Source organism: Gracilinanus agilis, chromosome 1, assembly GCF_016433145.1.
Source record: "Gracilinanus agilis isolate LMUSP501 chromosome 1, AgileGrace, whole genome shotgun sequence".
In the NCBI taxonomy this organism is placed as follows: domain Eukaryota; kingdom Metazoa; phylum Chordata; class Mammalia; order Didelphimorphia; family Didelphidae; genus Gracilinanus; species Gracilinanus agilis.
This window is the reverse complement of record NC_058130.1, coordinates 80,273,342-80,294,606: the sequence shown is the minus strand read 5'-3', so window position 1 is coordinate 80,294,606 and position 21,265 is coordinate 80,273,342. Positions and strand designations below refer to the sequence as shown.

The 21,265-nt window shown below is 33.5% G+C and overlaps 1 protein-coding gene across 1 annotated transcript in view; it reads left to right on the top strand.

Moving 5' to 3' along the window:
* The window catches only part of ABCA13 (ATP binding cassette subfamily A member 13), a 474,630-nt gene that overhangs the window by 34,938 nt on the left and 418,427 nt on the right, over positions 1 to 21,265 (top strand). The window contains 2 exon segments of the mRNA XM_044676455.1: positions 3,157 to 3,182; positions 18,419 to 18,582. Coding sequence (XP_044532390.1) covers positions 3,157 to 3,182; positions 18,419 to 18,582 — 190 coding nt within the window.

Genomic DNA, 21,265 nt, shown 5'->3' with positions numbered 1-21,265 from the left:
TTTTTTTAACACAAATGACTATCTTCTTAGATGTCAGTGAGACAACTTCAGGGTCTGGTGATCCAAACTGGAAATCCTGTAATCTCAGACATATATATATATATATATATATATATATATATATATATATATAGGGTTATCCACAGGAGGCGAAAGGAGCCTATGGATTGATGCATTTGCCCACTCAATTTTCTTATTTGGGATGTTGAGTAATAGGGACAAGATATTAGATGACTTAGGGAAAGAATGTCTTAACCTTAGGATCAGTTAGGTGGCACAGTGGATAGGATGATTGGCTTGAAGTCAGGAAGACATCTTCCTGAATTAAAATCTGACTTCAGACAAGAACTAGCTGTGTGATCCTGGGCAAGTCACTTAACCCCAATTACTTAAATTTTCTCATCTATAAAAAGAACTGGAGCCATGCCATGCCCCCATGCCAAAAAAACTCCAAATGAGGTTGCTAAGAGGCAGACACAGCTGAAATGATTGAACAACAAAATTCTTAGCCTTGGGCTGTAACTTGTTAACCTTGGTGTTGCCCAACATCAAGTTTGATGGGGTTCACGTGTTTTCCTAAAGTTCATTTCAGCAGCCTATCTTGGTGGGAGGAGGTGTCTCCAGTAAATCTTATCAGAATGCCTAAGTAGGAACTGAGGTTTAAGTTAATAATGGCTCTCTTTGGGAAGGAATCAAAATTGAATACAGATTGAAAGTCTTGTTTCTGTTTACACAACCCAACAAGCTATATTTCTTTACCCTCTAAGGCTACCATTTTGGGGGGAGATGTTATATATATATATATATATATATAAAATGAGAAAGGGGGAAGTTGGGTGCTCAGTGGATGGAGAGCCAGGCCTAGAGATAGTAGTTTTTGGATTCAGATCTGGCCTCAAACACTTCTTAGCTGTGGGACCCTGGACAAGTCACTTAATCACGGTTTCCCAGTTTTTATTGCCCTTTTGCCTTGGAACCAATGCACAGTATTAATTCTAAGACAGAAGGTAAGGGTTTAAAAAATAAAATGAGAAAAAATTTCTTGCCCTGGTGATGGTGAGCAAAAAACCATGTAAACATATATTTATTATTATTATTAATTATCATCATCATCATCATCATCATTTTGAGGAAGAAGGAAAGGGAAACTTAGGCAATCAGGAAAGGCTCTCTATGGAAGACAGTACAGAAGCTGAGTCTTACTGGCCCCTGGATTCTAAAGGGAGAATAAATATTCTTGGCTATTTAGATTTCTACTCCAGTTCAAGCTCATGTCCATCTGTGTGACCTCAAGAAAGTCACAACTTCTCTCAGTCTCCATTTTTTCATGTATAAAATAGGCATAACATTTTCTCTATTATCTCAGAGAGTTGTAACAAAAGGATGAGTTTAAAATAATATTAAATAAGTATGAATTTATTATTATCAGAACTATTATGTCTGAGTTTTGAGATCATAAATGCACAAAATCCTAAAATTCTACAGCTGGAAGAGATAAAGTAATGGAGGCCTAGGAAGATTAAGTGATTTGTCCAAAGTCACACAGCTGACAAGTGGCCCACATGAACTTTTAAACCCTTAGCTTAATCAATACCAGGTTTCCCTGCTTTCACCATTCCATCAGAATCCCAAACTAATGATCATTTTATATAGAAATGCAATTTTCAGAAAATATTTGTAAGAAAACTATGTCTTGAAGGAAAAAGAAGAAAGAACTACTTGCCAAAAAAGACATTATGTGTTATTGATGGAAAAGGAAATAGTCTATCAATAACTGAGTTCTCAGGACAGCCTAATATTTCCATGAGGTCCATCTAATAATGTCTCAAAGTATATGGAAGAAAATCTGTAATAATTTAATTTCCTATGTAATGGATTTACTGTATTAGACCCCATTAAGGGTCATTCTCTTTTTATAAAGTTTACTTCCCAATTTTATGTTAAATTGCTACTTAAAAGATAAAAACTAAAATTTTCTATGATAAAATTCCCATTTCTGTCCCACTTTATACTGTTAACCCACACAACTTCCAGTTGGGCATATAGGATTTAAAGCTAATCAAGAATGGAAAGTAATTTCTTCCTCTTCATTACACTTACTGTTCTCTCTCCCTAATCATTTTTTCCCTGAATCCTTCCCCCCTTCAAATCTACCATTCCTCATAAAATAATCTGTGACATTCTCCAGAAATTTTTGGATGATTTTTCTACTGAGCCATCATGGGAACATAGAAAGAGTGCTTGAATTGGAGCTGTAAGAACTGGGCTTAAATTCTCACTGCTATTTATCACCTGTTGGATCTTGGGCAAATTATTTACCTTTGCTAACATTTTTTTATCTATGAAAAGAAAGATGGGTTTTTGGCTTATGAGGTCTCTTTTAGTTCCAAATCTATAATCCTCAGTGTTTTTTTTTAACACTTTTATAGTCACATTGTTATTAACTTTAAAAAGGTGACATTCTCATTAAAAAAATTATCAATGATTTTTGTCCTTATACCTCAGTCATTTCTGGAAACTGTTCTCTCTTCCCCTCCAAATGGGCTCCCCCTTGTAATGCATAAAAATAGCTAAGCAAAAATATACATATAGTGATTGCATATGCAACTCTCTGTGCTAACAGTCCTCTTTCCACTCTACTGTGAGGAGGGAGGTATATTTCATTAACTGTTTCTTATAACCATCAGTTTTAGTGGCTTTAGAAATACAAAGAATTAGAATCCCTTTTAGTGGTCTTTTCATTTAAATTGTTATAGTCATTTGTATGTATTATACTTTGTGATTCTGTTTATTGCATTCAATTTAAGTTCATATAAGTCTTATATTTCTCTGAATTCTTCATATACATCCTTTTTTTGTGAACAATAAACTTTAATTTTTTTCATATTATTTTATATATACACAATAGTATTTTTAGCAATTCATCTGAAATTTTCTCTCAGTGATAATCTTGTACTAAATCATAAGCTGCTCAATGAGATTAGTAACTCCTCACAGGAGCAAAAGCTGACATATTTCCTATATAATTTCTGTAAATGCTTAGCAATAGTTTTAGATACATGATATATGTATATATATACATATATATATATACTCAATACATTCTGTTTTTTTTATAAAACAAAATAACATTTTATATATGCTTTTATTTTTTAGGTTCTCACAGTTCTGCTTTCTCAATGGTAAGTATGTGACTATAAATTTTGAGATTAATTCGAGGAATAATGTAATTTATTTTTTTGGTGTGAATTTTACTTTTTTATGATATGGATTTTAGAATGAAATTAATGATATATTTACATGGTACTTTAAGATGTAAACATATATTCTTCATAACTTTGAGATTATTATTAATAACAATTATTATTAACTCTTTTATGATTAAAAATAATAGTGATATAATAATAAAAATTAGTATTTTAATTAAAGCCATGCTGATAGGGATAAAGTCATTAGACCACGCGCTTGTAAGAATTCAAAACTGCCTCTGCCATTTTACCTTTTGTACCTTCCCGTGCCTGCTAGCTCAGAGGCTTCCTTTCAGATTCTCCTCCCATTTAAACTGTCCTCTGCGTGGTGACGCAGACATCCCCACACCCAAAGAACCAGAACCGGAAACCCGTTGGACCACGGGAAATGTAGTTTGATAGTTCCCATGTGTCCATAGAAAAAATATATATACTTTTAAATGGCATTTCCCAAATTTCAATTAACAACTCTTTCCCCCAAATTTAGAGATGTGAGAAGGAAGGATTTAAAGGTTATAGCATTTATCTGTGATCATATAGTATTAGTACTATGTTAGAACCCAAATTTCTTAACTCCAAGTCCAGGGACATTTCTACAACATCATGCTACCTATGAAACTAGATTTGAGGAGAAAACTTGATTAGGTCAATGAATCATCTATGGAATTTCAAGATATATTTTATTTAATTCTTTAAATTAAAATTTTGTTTAAGTTGTTCTGGCCATAAGGTATGGCCAGTTGCTCTTCTTTGAAATATACCTCTACAAGCAATGAATTTATAATTTCAGGTCCCCATTCCAAAAAAAAATTACACTGTTTTGATATCCTTATAAGCAAGAGGAATAGAAAAAACATGTAGGTAATTATTTAAACACTGAAGCTTCAAGGTCAAAAATGAAGGGAAAATTTTATTTTTCAAATTAGTAACTTATTGATGCATTTTCTTTCTTATAACATTGTGTTAGCCTTTTTATCCTCAATAAAACTATCACTTATAATAAAAGACCAGAACTAAACAAACGAATACACTAACCATGCCTGACAAGCATGCCTCATTTGACAGCAATAGTCCACTGACTTTATGCCAAGAAGGGAAATCCTATTTTAATGTCACTCTGGCATCAAGATTAGCTTCTATATTGATCAGAATTCTGATGTCTCTCAGTGATGCATTGCTTACATTATTGTTTTGATTGCACTCCTTATCCTGCTAATCCAATTCTATGTTAGTTCATATCCAATTTCCCAAGTTTCTCTGAATTCTTCATATTTGTCATTTTTTATATTCCATTATGTAGTAGGCTTTGTTAATTCATTCCTTAATAGGTGGACATCCCACTTTGCTTTCAGTTATGTGTGAGAACAAGTAGTGTTGCTATACAATTTTTTTTGTAATTATTAGACTTTCCCCTTTACCATGAGGCATATGCCCCTACCCCCAACCATATCTTTGGGTCAATGAGTATGTTTATTGACTTTTGTATTATAATCCCACTCTCCATCCCACCCCAGAATGTCTCTACCAATAGGTGATTGGTATACTTGCCTTTCCAGAAAGCCTTTAACTGTTATCATTTTTATCTTTGGTCATATTTGCCAATCCTATTGGTATGAAATGAAATCTAAAAGTGCATTAACTTTTTTCTTTTATTATCAGTGATTTGGAGGATTCTTTCATGTGGATAATGATAAAAATGTTTCTTTTAAAAACTGCTCACTGTACATGGTGGCATATTCCTATAATTCCTGCCACTGAGGAGGCTGAGACTGATGTCTGGCTTGAGTTTAGGAATTCTAAATGCAGTAGGGCTAAAGCCAATCATATGTCTGTATTGTCTGCCACAAAGATGGAGAGCCCCAAGGAGAAGGGGGCCACCAAGCTACCTAAGAAGAGTAAACTAGCTCAGGTGGGAAAAATAGCAGGTCAAAGCTTCTGTGAACTGGAAGCTCTACTTCCAACTTGACCAAGAAAGACAGATGCCGTATAGCCTCAAAAAAGAAATAAAATAATATTTAAAGAAAAAGTAAAAGAAAAATAAATGACCTATTCATGCATTTTAACCCTTTATATTTGAGGAGGAATGTATTCTATATCTGTTTTACACACACACACACACACACACAAACACACACACACACACACACACACATATATATATATAAATTATAAATTCCTTATATATCTGGGATATCAGACCTTAATCAGAAATATTTGATGATATTTTTCAAAACTAGCAGCTTCTCTTCTCATTCTACCTGAGCTGATTGTTCAGTTGTGTAATAGGTATAGGCTTTAAAAGTGTAAAGGCAGATTTTTACAAGCATATTAGGGGAAGCCTGTGCTGGAAGTCATGGACATTCTGAATAGAATGTAGGGGGTAGGGAGGAGAGAGCTAAGCAACAGACATTGCTGTTTGGAGAGGGTTTTGGAGCAGAAGCACAATCAGCAGTCCCTATATGACCTGGTATCTTGGAGAGTGATGAAGGTTGTAAAGGCTGAAGATATCCTACAAGTCAACTCCAAGTAGGGAAGAGGTCTGTGTTTTGGTGGACAGGTTGCAGACATCTCTCCCTGCCTGGTTACTTTTGGATCATTGGCTGTGGAGGACTTGGTTCCTGGTATCCTGAAGACATCTTTGGATCAGTTGTGAGAACCCAAATCCAAGCCCTCAGGTCCTTAGCTAAGCTGTCACCTGGCTGAAGCCAGGTTGGCTAAGGAACTTACCCTTTTGACTCTAATCCTGGGCAGTTAGACATAGTTTCACCTCACCCCCTCTCCTATCCTCTCAAATTGCAATTAAACTGTTTCCCTGTTTGTTTTCTTCATACCTTAAAGTTCCCATAGTGTGTGTATTTATTATACTCTGAGTTTATCACTTATCTAGGTGGAGCTCCTGTCAACAGTCATTTTCCCTAACAGCTAAACCCCGTTTCCCTAACTTGTTAAGTCCCTACCTGTTGTCCAATCCTGTCTCCTACTCACCCTTCTGAACCTACATATAATATTTAAGTTATCTCTCCTGGTTTTCCCCATAAGAGCTGTCTTAGTGTGTTTGCCTCTTTGTGATTCCTTTTGGTGTTTTCTTGGCAAAGATAGGGGAGTATTTTGCCGTTTCCTTCTTCATCTCCTTTTATAGATGATGAATCAAGGAAATAGAGTTGAATGGAATATATGTTGTCGTTCAGTTGTTTTTAGTTACATTTTATTCTTTGTGACCCCATATGGGGTTTTCTTGGCAAAGATAATGGATTGATTTGCCATTTCCTTTTCCAATATGTCTGTGCATGTGTATGGGTATATGTATTATTTGATTCCACAGCATGGTGTCTGTTACAAAATAGATGTTTAATAAATGCATCATTTATTGGTTGGTTGCAGCTCTAATGCTTTAATGGTAGTCACAGTGTCATGGAATCTAAAGGAACTGAGCAGCCTGTGATAGATTTCTATGAAGACATAGAGAAAACTTTAATTGGGGAGGCAAGTATGAACGAGCTGTTATCTATGTTATTCACAAGAGTAGCTCCATCACTGAGATCACAGATCTACCGTGGTATGAAAGCATTTAACTGAAAAGAGCTGATAGTCTTTACAGTCACACTCTTGAGTTAGACTTGAACTCAAATCAAGATAATAGATAATCCACAATTTGTTCTCTTCTTAGTAACATTCAGACTTGCTAGCCTGTAAATGCTGAATGTTGGACACTTTTTTTCTTATTTATAGTAGTTTCCTCCTATTATCTCTTTACCCTATTCCCTTATGCCTGGGGAGTTTTCTTCAATAATTTCTGGAAATATATCCAAAACCTTTTACAGAACATTTGGTCATATTTGGTAGTCCAGAGATTCTTGAATTATATGTTTCCAGGTTAATCATTTTTGATAAGAAATAACTTACTTTTTATTCTTTTTTTCAATATTTTTAATTTTAAAAAGCCCTGATATCTCATGGAGTCATTAAATTCCATTTAGCCCATTCTGATTTTCAAAAATTTCTTTTAAGTAAGGATTTTTATCTCTTATGCTAATATAATATGATATTATATGTAATATGATACACTTTTATTCTCTTATACTCTCTAGGCTGGTCTCTCTAATCACTGAGCCACCTAACTACCACTCTCATTTCATTTATAACATCATTTAACTTAAAAAAACAACAACTTTTGATTTATTTTCCCTAGGCATGCTAGATGACCTTGTGGCCAAGCTGTCTTTTGTTTTAAGGCTTTGCTTGTAGATATGTTGAAGTTTTTATCCTATTCTGAATTTGTGTTTTAAATATCCCTGATACCATAATAGTTCTTTATAATTTCTTTTGTTGTTGTTGTTTTTTTTTACTCATTCTTCTCATATTTTTTTGAGATGAATTTTTGCAGGGACTACAAAGGCTTTGTTTGTTCCTGGCTTATATCCTCTGAGATCCAGCTATTGCTTTCTCTGGGTATTAAATGCTGTATTTTCTAAGGATCTCTAGGGCAGCTTGCATCACCACTATAAATTTTTAATGGGTCTTAAGTAGTCTTATTGAGAACATTGTATAATTACTGTTTTCCTAGATTTTCTAGGTCCTAGATTCTAGTTTGGGTCTACTTAATCCAATTAAAGACTTGCTCTTGGCATTCTAGTTCCCTTGCTGGCTCTATCCCTGGTCAGCTACCTGGAAAGATCTGAAAGCTTAGATCCTCAGAGTTTTTAGATTCTTCCAGAATTTAATGCTAGGATCTGAGGCTGTGACTTTACTCTTCAACGGGAACTGCTAAACTTTAGTTCAAGATGATTTTTTCTAAAGTGCATGACAAACAAAATCTTCTAAAAATAGTAATTATATCGACTTTTGATGACTTGTTCTATCTGACTTTTTGGACCATCAATGAAAAATAATTTCATAGACATTACCTGAGGATAATAGAACTATTATATTTCTAGTCAGTTTTAGAGCTTACCCTAAAGGAACAGGTTTAGTAACTAGGAGTATCTTAAGCAAACATGAACTATATATATATTTTTTATCAATTTAAGAGAAAACATAAAGTACCAAGCACATATAATAAACCATAGCCATTTGGAAACCAAGTTTCTGGACTCTTTAGGTTTTTGGATTGTTTTTGGAATAGACTGATTCCATCAAGAAATCAAAATGTTAAAAGTATAAAAAAGCATACTAAAATGTTGATTATGAAGAAATAAATCTTCAGCACACAGCAATAAATGAGCATGACTAAGAAAAGCCCTAGGCCAATGACTAACGAGGTATAGTTGCTTAATTTGCTAAAAGAAGCTATTCTCTTATAGGTCAGTCATTTTTTTTATTAATGACAAAATTTGGAAGAAGTAACAAAAGGCAAAGGAGCTATGAAAGCAGACAAGTGGAAACAAGAAGAGGGAAGGAAATGATTGAGATTGGTAGTAGAAAATGTACCCTTGGACATTCTGGTACTAATATTGTCAGCAACCAGAAATAGAGATAGGAATTGGTTACTCAGACAATGGAGAGAGTCAATAAGTGCCCTTTGGGGGAAATGGTAATTGTCTTGAATTACAGCAGCAAGAATGCTAAAAATCTTCTATTTGTTTCTGTCTCTCAACTCTCCTATCCACTCATCTATCAAAGTAATCTTTCTAAAGTACAGATATTATCATAGCATTCTTTTACTCAAGAAACTCCATAGCTCACTATCACATCCAGGATCAAATATAAAAATTTCTGTTTCTCATTCAAAGCTCTTTATAAACTACACCTGTTCCCAACAAAAGAAAAAATTTTAAGGCTATTTACAATTCATACCTCCAATAATCTTCAATCCAGTGACACTGGTTTCCTTGCTGTTCCTTCATCTCCTGACTCCAGCATTTTCACTGTCTGTCCTACCCTTTTGGAATTCTCTTCTTCCTCATTTTTGCCTCAGCTTCCTTGTTTTTTAAGTCCCAGCTAAAATCCCACCTTTTTCAGGAAGCCTTACTGGATCTACCTTGGTTCTACTGCCTTGCTTCTGTTCATTATCTCCAATTTATTCTTTATATAAATTGTTCTTACATAGTGGTTTCATGTTTTCTTCATAAGACAGAATACTCCTCAAAAAGAGAGAATGTTATTTTTTTCTTTGTATCTTTAGTGCTTAGTATAGTACCTATCACAATATATATTTAACAAAAGTTTATTGAAAGAATGATAGAAATAAGATAGAGGTCATAGTATAATTAATGGACATTTTCAGCCTTTGGTGAACACTTTCAGAACTAAATTGGTTTGCTTATATGATCTGACAAGTTAGGGAGTCATGAGCTTTCTTCTGAGAGCTCATTTTGGTTGTATTCCTTCTCTAGAACAAGTTTATAATGCTGATGTAATTGGGCTTTTCTGGCAATGTTTATTAACTTTTATTTTGTCACTTGCCTATGAAACCAATCATCCTGGGCTTGAGTGATAAAGAGTGAGTTGAATTTTTATTTCTGTAATTGCTGTAGGACCTAAAAAATAAATTGTGTGGTTGGGAAATTGCATCACTCTAAATCTTTCACAGATGTTTTACCTTTTGATTATAGAACACAAGTTAATGCCAACACATTACAAATATTAATTCATGAATTTTAATATTTATTATTCCCTTTTTATATATCCTATCATTTTTATACCATCAATGAAAGATCATTTTATAATAGGAAAGCTATTATGTTACTAAGTGATGGTAGGGTCTTATCTAATGAAGCACACCAGGTTAGTGATTGGGAATATATTTTATGCATTCCTTTACCCTAGTATTATTTTACTCAGTCAACTCTGGACAAGAGAATTATTCAGACTTTGAGATATTTTCACAGAAGAGATTTCAGGACAAAACTAGAATATCATACAGATACTCTGTAGCTTTTTAATCATAATTTTAAAGATATAATTTTTTAACCCTTAACTTCAGTGTATTGTCTCATAGGTGGAAGAGTGGTAAGGGTGGGCAATGGGGGTCAAGTGACTTGCCCAGGGTCACACAACTGGGAAGTGGCTGAGGCCGGGTTTGAACCTAGGACCTCCTGTCTCTAGGCCTGACTCTCACTCCACTGAGCTACCCAGCTGCCCAAAGATATAATTTTTTTTTATGTTTTTAAACCCTTAACTTCTGTGTATTAGTTCCTTGGTGGAAGAGTGGTAAGGGTAGGCAATGGGGGTCAAGTGACTTGCCCAGGGTCACACAGCTGGGAAGTGTCTGAGGCCAGATTTGAACCTAGGACCTCCCGTCTCTAGGCCTGGCTCTCAAACCACTGAGCTACCCAGCTGCCCCCCAAAGATATAATTTTTAATGTTGCTTATGTCTAGAATTCTATTCAAAGTCAAACATTAGGAAGAGTTTAGAGGAAACTGTGTCCCAGGCTCATATCAGTAGAAGTGTCATCAGAGATTACTTCTTTAATCAATCATTTAATGTTGGAGCTGTAAGAGACTTTACAAATTTTCTAGCCTAACCCTTTCATTTTGAAGATCAGGAAAATGAGACTTAGAAAGAAAAAAGTTAGAGCCAGGACTACAAAGCAATTCCATTGCCTTTCAGTCCAGTGCTTTCCTTATAGCTCATTTGCTTTTCTGATAATGATGACTTTTCAGACTTTAGAATAAGCCATTCCCTATATAACTGAGCATGAATTCTTAAAGGGGAAGATGAGAGAGAGAGAGAGACAGACAGACAGACAGACACTGAGAGAGAGAGTGTTTTCATATTTCACAGAGTGAAAGAGACCTAGCAGATGGGGATGTAAGTTGACTAGAGCACCTCTTCCTGCTCCATTTTGTTTGATAATAGAAACATAGGTATTTTAATAGTGCTGCGAGGCAGAAGAATCTGATAGCAATTGCAGTAAAGATGTTGGTTTCTTTGGAGAGCAATAACACTGCTACCCTTCCTCTTCATCTTCAGCATATCGCAGTAATTCATGTGCATACCAAGAAAACCACTTGCTTTGGTCTTTGATTTGCTAATTAGTTTAATGGATAGGCAGCCTTATTACTGTCTGGAGGAGATACAGCTACAATGCTTCATTTTCTCTTTGTGAGAAAAAGGCACACAGCCAAAAAACAAGCTGGCATCAGAAACACAGTCAAGAGTTTCTTTATGTCCCTTCCATACTAGCTATATTTGCACCACATCAACCAAAAGTTACATCTTCAGCATATTCTAATAATTCACATTCTGAAATGGTCATCAGGAGAAAGTTAAACTATAATAAGAATATCACCTCTTTGTTATATCCAGGTTCTTAAATTTTATTATGTTTCATCCTATATTTAAAAGTTCTACACAAGAGCCCTATTTTCCTATGACCCTACCAACTATAAGCCAGAATTCAATAAGGTGACATTATGCCAAGGCAAAAAAATGGTATGCAAGTTAAATTGAAGAAGAATTATTCAAGGAGGAGAAGAGGTAGTATTTATATAGAGTTTAAAATTTGTAAAACACTTTACGTACTTTATTTCATTTTATCCTCATAATCACCCTTTGAGGTTGGTGCTATTATTATCCTAATTTTATAGATAATGAATTTGAGGTTAAGAGAGGTTAAATGTTTTGCTCAATGTCACACAAATAGTAAGTGTCTTACGTGGAATGTCATTAAGTCTTCCTAATTCCAATTCCGTCACTATATCTAATATATGAACCTCTTTCTCATCACCCATTCCCAAAACTATTGTTTTCACATATTTCTGGCACCAGGAAGGTCCAAGACTTTGTATCTCTAAATCCATATTCTGCAGACATTTTTATGTCATACTTTCTCAATCTATTCTCCATCTCTGACCTACTGAAAATCTAGCTTTCATCCTAGGATCCTTGGTTTCTGATTGCCACATTACTTTCATGCAATTTTCATGTCATATGCTTACCTTTCCCCATCTCTATCTTTAGTCATGAGTACTGTAATTAAGTCAACTCCATCATTTATGAAAAATACTGTGTCCCGTGATTCTACTCAACAATCCTATGATTTCCTTAGTCAAAATTCCCCTCCTCAACCACTACTTCATTTTGTATACTTTTTTTTCTTTTTAGAATATAAGAACTTTGAAGGTAGATACTATTTTGCTCTCTTTTTTTAAATCTCCGGTGCTATGAACAATATCTGGAAAATAGTAAGCATTTATTACTTTCTTTTTTCATTCATTTACTTATTCATGCTGGCTCATCATCATAGCATTGTGATTAAAGTAACAGAAAAGATATAATGACTTGAATAGCAGTTGAAAGTAGCTGGCTGGAAGATGGTATTGTCTTTAAGAACTTGAATGCTAAATTCTCAGAATCTATAAAGTAATGCTTTCCTGACAATTGAATGGCAAAACCTCACTATTTATAATGTACTGCCATGTCAGTGTCTCAAGTTGAAAACATTGATGTGAATGGTGAAAACTCCTGTTAGTATTGGCCAGTTAGATGCAAACACAGTATAGATGGTAGAATAAAGGAGAAATTAGTTTTAAATCAAGTAAACTCTAACCAAAAAGGGTAGATGTTGAAGAGATGCTTAAAATAAAAGAAAAAAGGTAAGAACTTGTGATGAGCTCACTTTTATTTTCTTAACATTCTTTTTTAAAAAGAAGAGGAAAGAAACAAAGAGAAAGAAATGTATGAGAAAAGAGGATAGAGGGAAACACACAATTAATTATGACTATGAATGTTAATGGGATGACTTCCCCCATAAAATGGAAGATATAGCAAAATGAAATAGAAAGCAAACCATAACATAATATTGGTGATAAGAAACACACTTGAAATAGGCAGATGCATACAAAATTAAGAGAGCAAAATTTATTGTTTCATTTGAAATAAAGAAGATAAGGATAGCAATCACAATCTCAGACAAAGAGACAACAAAAATACATTTAATTAAAAGAGAGAAATAGGGAACCTACATTTTGTTGAAGGGTATCATAGACAATGAAATGATATCAATAATAAACATGTTGCAACAAATTACATGGCATCTAAATACTTAAATGAAAAGCTTCTTGAGTTATGGAGAAAACTAGATATTAAAACTGAAATTATCTGGGATTTCAATTTATCTCTCTCTGATCTAGATGAATCTAAACAACTAAAAGAATGACTGAATATAATTTAGAAAAATAAGATGATAAATTTCTGAAAATTAATGAGGTAATAGAAAGGAACATACCTACATTTCAACTGTGCATAAAATATTTACAAAATTTGACCACATTTTAAAGTAGAGGCCTCACAAACAAATGCAGAAAAACAAAAATAAATTCATCTTTAGAACTATAATGCAACAAAAAGTATATTTAGAAAGGAGCAATGAAATATTATTAAATTTAATTTTTGACCAAATAACAATTCTAAAGAACAGGTTTTTCAAAGAAGAAATCATAAAAACAAATGCTAATTTAATTATGATGATAATAACAAGACAACATAGCCACATTGTTAGGATATAGGCATACTCCTCAGAAAATCTAAATGAAATTTAATTTATATCTATTAAGATGAAATTGAATTTATATCTATTAAGATGCCCAATCCAATACAAGAAATACTTAAATAACCCAGACTCAAAAGAAAAAGAAGTTACATACACCATAAGTAAATTTTCAAAGGAAAAAAAAGGGCGGGATCAGATGGATATAAGAGATCATTTTATTAAACTTTTAAGGAACAATTAATTTAGATAAAACTTGAAAACAAAGGAAAAGAAACTGCCCTACAAAATTCCTTTTATTATACTAATATAGTCTTAATAGTTAAACTGGAGTGAGACATAACAGAAAGAAAACTGCAGACCAGTATCTTCAATGAATATTTAAGCAAAAATTTAATGTAAAACACTGGCAAAGAAACTACAACATTGCACAAAGATGATATGCTAAAATTAGGTTGAATTTACACTTAGAATTTAGGGCTGGTTCAATGTCAAGATAGGTATCAATAAAATTGATTATATTAATAATTAGAACAGCAAAATCATAATCATATCAACAAAATCATAAATACAACTGATACCCCCCAAAAGTTTTTGACAAGATACAATGCCCATTCCTGTCAAAATTACTAGAAAGTATAGGAATAAATGGATCATTCCTTAATGTTTTAAGAAATAGCTTTATAAAACCGAGTCAGCATTATTTGCAATAGGAACAAACTAGAGACCTTTCTAATAAGATTAGCATGGATATCCATTATCACCATTACTCTCCAATATAGTGTTGGAAATACTAGCTATAGCAATAAGACAAGAACATGTAATTATAGAATGAAGTATAGATGAAGAATAAATGAAATTATCATTTTCAGGAAATATGATAATTTGCTTACAAAAACTTAGAGAACCACCTAAAAAAATCTAAATAAAACACTGAACAACTTTAGTGAGCTTACCAAATATAAAACAAAGATACAGAATTTCTACATATTACCAACAAACTCCATGAAGAAGAAAAAGAAAGAAAAATATCATTTACAATAAGTCTTTGGGAATTTATCTGTTAAGATATTTAGAGGAATTATATGAACACAACTACCAAAAACTCCAAGCAAATAAAGTTATATAAATAATTGGAGAAATATTACTTCTGCATGAGCAGGCTGAGTAATATGATAAAAAGTTCAATATTATCTAAATTAATTTACCTTTTCAGTGCTACACTAATCAAACTATTAAATTATTACCTTATATTGTTAGAATAATCACTAACAAATTAATCTAGATGAACAAAAGATCAGGAATTGCAAAGAAAAGAATGAAAAAATGAAAAGAAATTGGACCTAGCAATACGGGATCACAAACTGTACTACGGACAATTTGGTGCTGTCTAAGAAATAAAGAGGTTGATCAGAAAAACACATTAGCTATACTGTATACAGAAGCAAATAGACATAGTAGCCTACTGTTTGATAAAGCCAAATATTGCAAGTATTGGGGAGAAAACTTACTATTTGACAAAAACTATTGAGAAAACTGGAAAGGAATCTGGCAGAGATTTGGTATAGGCCAGCATCTTACACTATATACTCAGATAAGCTCCAAATAGTTCCATGATTTAGACATAAATTGAAACATCCTAAACATATTAGAGGAATAAGGAATACATTACCTATCAGATCTATGGATAGCGGAAGAATTAATTACCAGAAAAGGAGATAATCATGTGAGGGGAAAATGGGCAATTCTGATTGCATGAAATGAAAGGTTTTTTTTAATACAAACAAATCTAATACAATTAAGACTAGAAGAAAGGTAGGAAAATTAGAAATAACCCTGCATCAAGGCTCTCTGATAAAAATTTTATTTCTAAGAGATATAGACAACCAATTCAAATTTTAAGAAGGAAGAGCACTTCCCAAATTAACAAATGATCAAATGATTTGAACAGGCAGTTTTCAGAAGAAGAAATTTCTACATCTAGGTAAAAATACTTTAAGTCCCTAGCAATTAGAAATTTAATTAAATTAAAATAACTCTGAGAATTTATGTTATTCCTCTTAGAATAGCAACAACAATTGCTACTGGATCTCTGAAAAAATAGGTATATTAATGAACTACTGGTGGAACTGTGAACTGTTGCAGCCATACTGGAAAGTGCTTTAGAATTATGCCCCCAAAGTTATCAAATGATTACATTCTCTGACTGAGAATCACTCTTACAAATTCTATACCCCTATCGGTCAAAGGAAAAGGAAAAAGATTCATATGCACAATAATATGTATAGCACCTTTTTCTCTGGAGACAAAATTGGAAACTAATTGGGGAAGGGCTGAACGAGTTTTGCTATATGCATGTGAGAGAAAGTTACTGTGTTCTAAGAAACAATGATGGGAGTTATTTCAGGGAAACTTGGGTAGACTTTTGTAAATTGATAAAGATGGAAGTAAGCAGAACTAGAAAAATTTATACAATTAGAACAATTTTATCAAAACAAATAACATCAGAAGATTTAGGAACATTGATTATAACAGTGACTAACCATGATTCCAGAGGACTAATGATAAAGCATATCATGCATTTCCTTGTAAAAGGTATAATACACTCAAGGTGCTGAGAGATTTTTGTGGAGTGGGTTGATGGGTAGGGGAAGGAGTGCAACATGACTGATGTAGAAATTTGTCTTCCTTGAATATACTTATTTGTAGATTCTCATTAAAAATTGACTAAAAAGTAAACAAAAACAAACCTAATTCTTTGTTCCTCAAAATTGTTTCTACAAATATTTTAGTATATATGGACAATTTCTGTTTTTGATCTCCTTGTGTACCAACAGGAACTCTGGGTCAAATGGCATTATTTAGTCATTTAACTAGAATCACTTTAATCACTGCTTAGAGAGAGTTGGTGGCACAGTGAATAGAACACTTGTCCTGGAGCCTTGAAGATCTGAATTCTAATCTTGCTTCAGGCACTTAGTTCTGAGGTATATATCTCTGGGAAAGTCGCTTAACATCTGTTTGACTCAGTTTCCTCAAATATATATATATATATATACATATATATGCATAATAATAGCACCTACCTGCCTGGATTGCTGTGAGGGACGATGGTAGATAATATTTATAAAATGTTTAGCACAGTGCCTGGCACATACTGTATGCTCAATACAGACTTTTTTCTTTCTTTCCTTCCATCTTAAGGGCACAGTTCCAAAATGCTTTCCAGAGTTGTTAGAGTAAACATTTTATTTTAAATGTTACGCTAACTGGAAGAAATTCAAGCACCATTTGAGGGAAACATGGAGGAGAGTGTTTGGATGAAGATCAATAGAGACAATGTTATCATAGGAGAATGAAAATCTTCTTTTACAGAAATAAAATCAATGAGGACTTCAGGAACTAAGTTAAATCTTGGCACAGTCATAACATAGTAGAAATGTGAGACTTCAGTTATCCAGACATCAGTTGAACTCTCTGGCAACAACATATCAGATAATACTTTCTTGATTTAATCTAATGATAATTTCATTTTTCAAATTAATTATGTGAACTGCTGTTCTGTATTGGATTCTGACCAATACAGAAGAATTGATTGTTAAAGTGAAAATGATGAGAACCTTTAACAGAAGGGGCCAATCCATCTGAGAATTTGTGATAGAGGAGATAGAGGAAAGTTTAAATTGAACACTAGATTTGGGAAGAGAAAGTATCAAACTATTCACAGAAATAATAGATGGAGAAGTAAGGTCAGGGAGGATAGAAAGCACTCAGTGATGAAATCCTGCTGGTATGATGAGAAACAATTCCAGTAAGGAATAAAGGAGTGGTTGCCTAAAAGGGCCAGTGTCAGTGTAGAGGAAACTCATCAAACAACTTGGATCAGAAAAAAAAGTTTAGATAAAAATAGAAGCAAAGCCAGGTAATAGTAGATGAATACCAAAACATTGTTGGCACTATAAGAACAGTGACAGGAATACTCAAATTGAATATATTCAGGAGAGTAAAGCTATAAATAATGAAAGTATTTTGCTTGGTTTTAGCTATCTTTGGGAAAAGAAGACATCAGTTTGTGAAATGCACTGTTGAGATGAATTTAATAATTGAAATAGATGATAGAGATGATTAGGTATAGCTCAATTCCTATTTAGATTTGAATTTTTCTTTTAAGGCAGCTAATATTTAATCTGGGAGCAATATATTGTCTATTAGGGAATTGAAACCCTAGATGAGTTGGGAGATAGGAACAGAATATCTACCTATGCTTAAATTTTAGTTTCTATGCCCTGATGAACTGTATCTTAGATCATTAAAAGAACTGGCACATATGATTGCTGAGTTACTGCCTTGGTCTTTGAAAGATTGAGGAGAACAAAAAAGGTGTCATGGGACTAAAGAATTGCAAAGGTTATCCTGATTTAAAAAAAAAGGAAAAAGATTGGTAGTCTTTATAGACTAGTAAGCTCGACTATTATTCCTGGTGAAAATCAAGAAAGTACTTTTAAAGGGAAGCTGAGTGAATATCTAAAAAGGCAATACTGATAACAAAGAAGTAATATTACCTTGTCAATAAAAGGCATAGCAAACTAACTGTACCTATTTCGAAAGGGATACTACAGTAGTTATTATCAGAAACCAGACAAATTCTTATTCAAATAATGTGTGTTGCTTTTTTTTTCTGTTTTCCCTTTTAGTAGCTTAAAAGAGGCAACTTTTGCAATGCTTTCTTTTTCTTCTAAGGTGGATCTTAATAAGACCGAAGCCCTAATATCTAAAATAGAATACCTTCATCATCAACCCTACTTTTGGAATTTCCTACATTCTTTGCCAGAACTACAAAGAAACAATGTAGATTTTAAGTATGGGCTTCAGACTTCGGCACCGTTACTACAGACAATTCTAAGGTAAGGCATAATGCAATTAATTTTCTGTTAATTATTTGTGAATTAATATTTTTAAAAGGGAATCCATTTAAATGGTTTTATAAATCTAAAATTTGTTTTTCAAATTCGATTTCCTTTCTATTTAAGTTTGCTCTTTCTCTCCCGAAATATTGGAAAAATGGGAACAGTATTTTGGTACAAAACATTGAAAGAGCTGTCTTAATATGGCACCTGACTGTAGAGGAAGCAGATTGTTTTTGTTGAACACCTACGACACAATACAATTGCTCACCTGTTGACATTGCTTTGGGGCAAAAGTTTATTGCCTTTTAATCTCATTCTTTAGAAAAATATACAGAGATAAATATTGTGACTCTGTGTATGTTGATTACTAAGGACCAGATGGGAAAAACTAACAAATTCAAAAAAAAGCTAGAGCCATAAGGGTTTTTAGACATAATTATGTCCATAGCCATCTTTTCAGGATGAAGAATTTGAAACTAGAGTGGTAAAGACTCCCACTCACTCAGATTATTAGTGACTGAGTTAGGACTAAGCCCCATGTTCCCTGTTGTTATTGTTCAGTTGCCTTTGACTCTTCATGACTCCATTTGGGGTTTTCTTTGCAAAGGCATTGGGATGGTTTTTCATTTCCTTTTCCAATTCATTATTGAGATGAGAAACTGAAGCAAATGGGATTAAGTGATTTGCCCAGGGACGTACATCCAGTATGTATTTGAACTCAAGTCTTCCTTCTGTAGACCTCTATACTCTATACACTGCATCACCAAATTTCCTCACTTCTAGTTTATTCACTTTTCTACTAGTACTATTGCTTTGCTCAATTAGAATCCTCACCACACTTCCATTATGAAATTCATAATATACTTTGCTTAATATTGTTCTGCTGTGTTCATACCCATCAGTAAACATTCATTCAATTCATTCACAGCACATATTCATTGATCATTTACTATGTTTAAGGCAATGAAAATGTATTTAGATTTCTCATGTCTTTAATTTTACATAAGAGACCCAAGGTTTAATCAATTCAACTATAAGAAGATGCTTGTGATCAAGGCATAAGTTTTTGAGAATTAAAATTATTATTAAATCACAATAAGAATGCACACAGAATCCTGTACCACGAACTGGCTGATTAACAGGGTGTCAGGGTTTGGAGCTAGAAGACTTTTAGAGATTACTCAGAATTATAGAAATCTATGGTCTCTACATTGAATAGAACTTCCAGGTTATCTAGTACAATTCATATTTTTTTTAAGAATCTCCTCAACACACATGATAAATGGTCACCCAGTGTTTGCTTGAAAACCTCTAATGGGATGAAAGCAACTCCATCAAGAGGCAGTTCATACTTCTTAGGCATCTCAAATTATTAATAAATTTCTCCTCACTGCTCCTTGCTTCTTGTTTCGTCTTGTGCCCCTAAGCAGAAAAGTATATCTTAGGAAGGACATCAATAAATTCTATAACATCTAGAAAACAACCATAAAGAGTTACAAGATCACACAATACTTTATCAATCACCTAGAACTGAACATAATATTTTAGATGTGCTCTGATGAGGAAAGAGCATAGCAGGATCATGACGTCTTTGATTCTGAACATTATGCTTTTCATGATACAGCTTAAAGAATGAAACTTTTTTTGGTTGTCACATCACATTATTGACTTGTATTGATTGTTAGTCCAATTAAATCTCTGGATTCTTTTCAGACGAACTGAAAGAGGGGTTCCTACCTCTACTATCTTATATTTGTGAAAAAAAAACCCTTCAAGTGAAAGTTTACATTTATTTTTATTAAATTTGATTCATTTTGATTTGATTCAGGGTTCTATCTTGTGACTAAATTTTGTGAATTCTTACTGTCATTCATTATTACTTATCATTGCTTTGCCTAATCTGAAAAATTGATAGAGAAGCCCTTTGTAGCTTTACTGAAAACCTCTGACAAAAAATGTCAACCAGCATTGGCTAAGCACATGTCTGGTGCAGTCTGTTTCAGTTCATCAGAGAACTAGGTGCTCCTTATTATGCCCCTATTTGTCTTAAAAGTCAGTTCCCTAGTGACCATTTTATTCTGCCTTTCTGGTTCAAAAGAAAAACTTAATGAACCAATGTAGTCACCACTCATACAGCTATTTGGTTCAGACTCTCACTACTTTCAACTACATTATTGTGATTATCTTCAAATTGGGAACCCTACCTCAAATGTCTCCTGACTCCTTTGTTCTGCACAGAAGTTGTACTATGCCACTCCCCCACTCAATCAATTCCATGGGTTCTTATTTTTTCTGGGATAAGAGATCAACTCCTCAGTTTTCCTTTAATTGTCCTTCACAACTTGACCCTAACTTGTCTTTCAAAGAGGACTGTACATTGCTATTCCTCCTGTACTCTGTGATCCATTCAAACTAGACCCCTTGATTGGATAAACCATATTTTATGTCTGTCTTTGTATTGGCTGTCTTATCTATTACTATTATGGTTACTGCTGCTGCCCCTGGCACTGCCACCACCATCACTATCTACTTTACCAACTTGAATACTAGTGCTCTACTTCTAACATCATCATCACCACCACCACCACCACCACCACTATGACTGCTACTATCAATATTACTATTACAATTACTATCATCATTACTACTAGCACCAGCACTACTAGTACTACTACTAGTA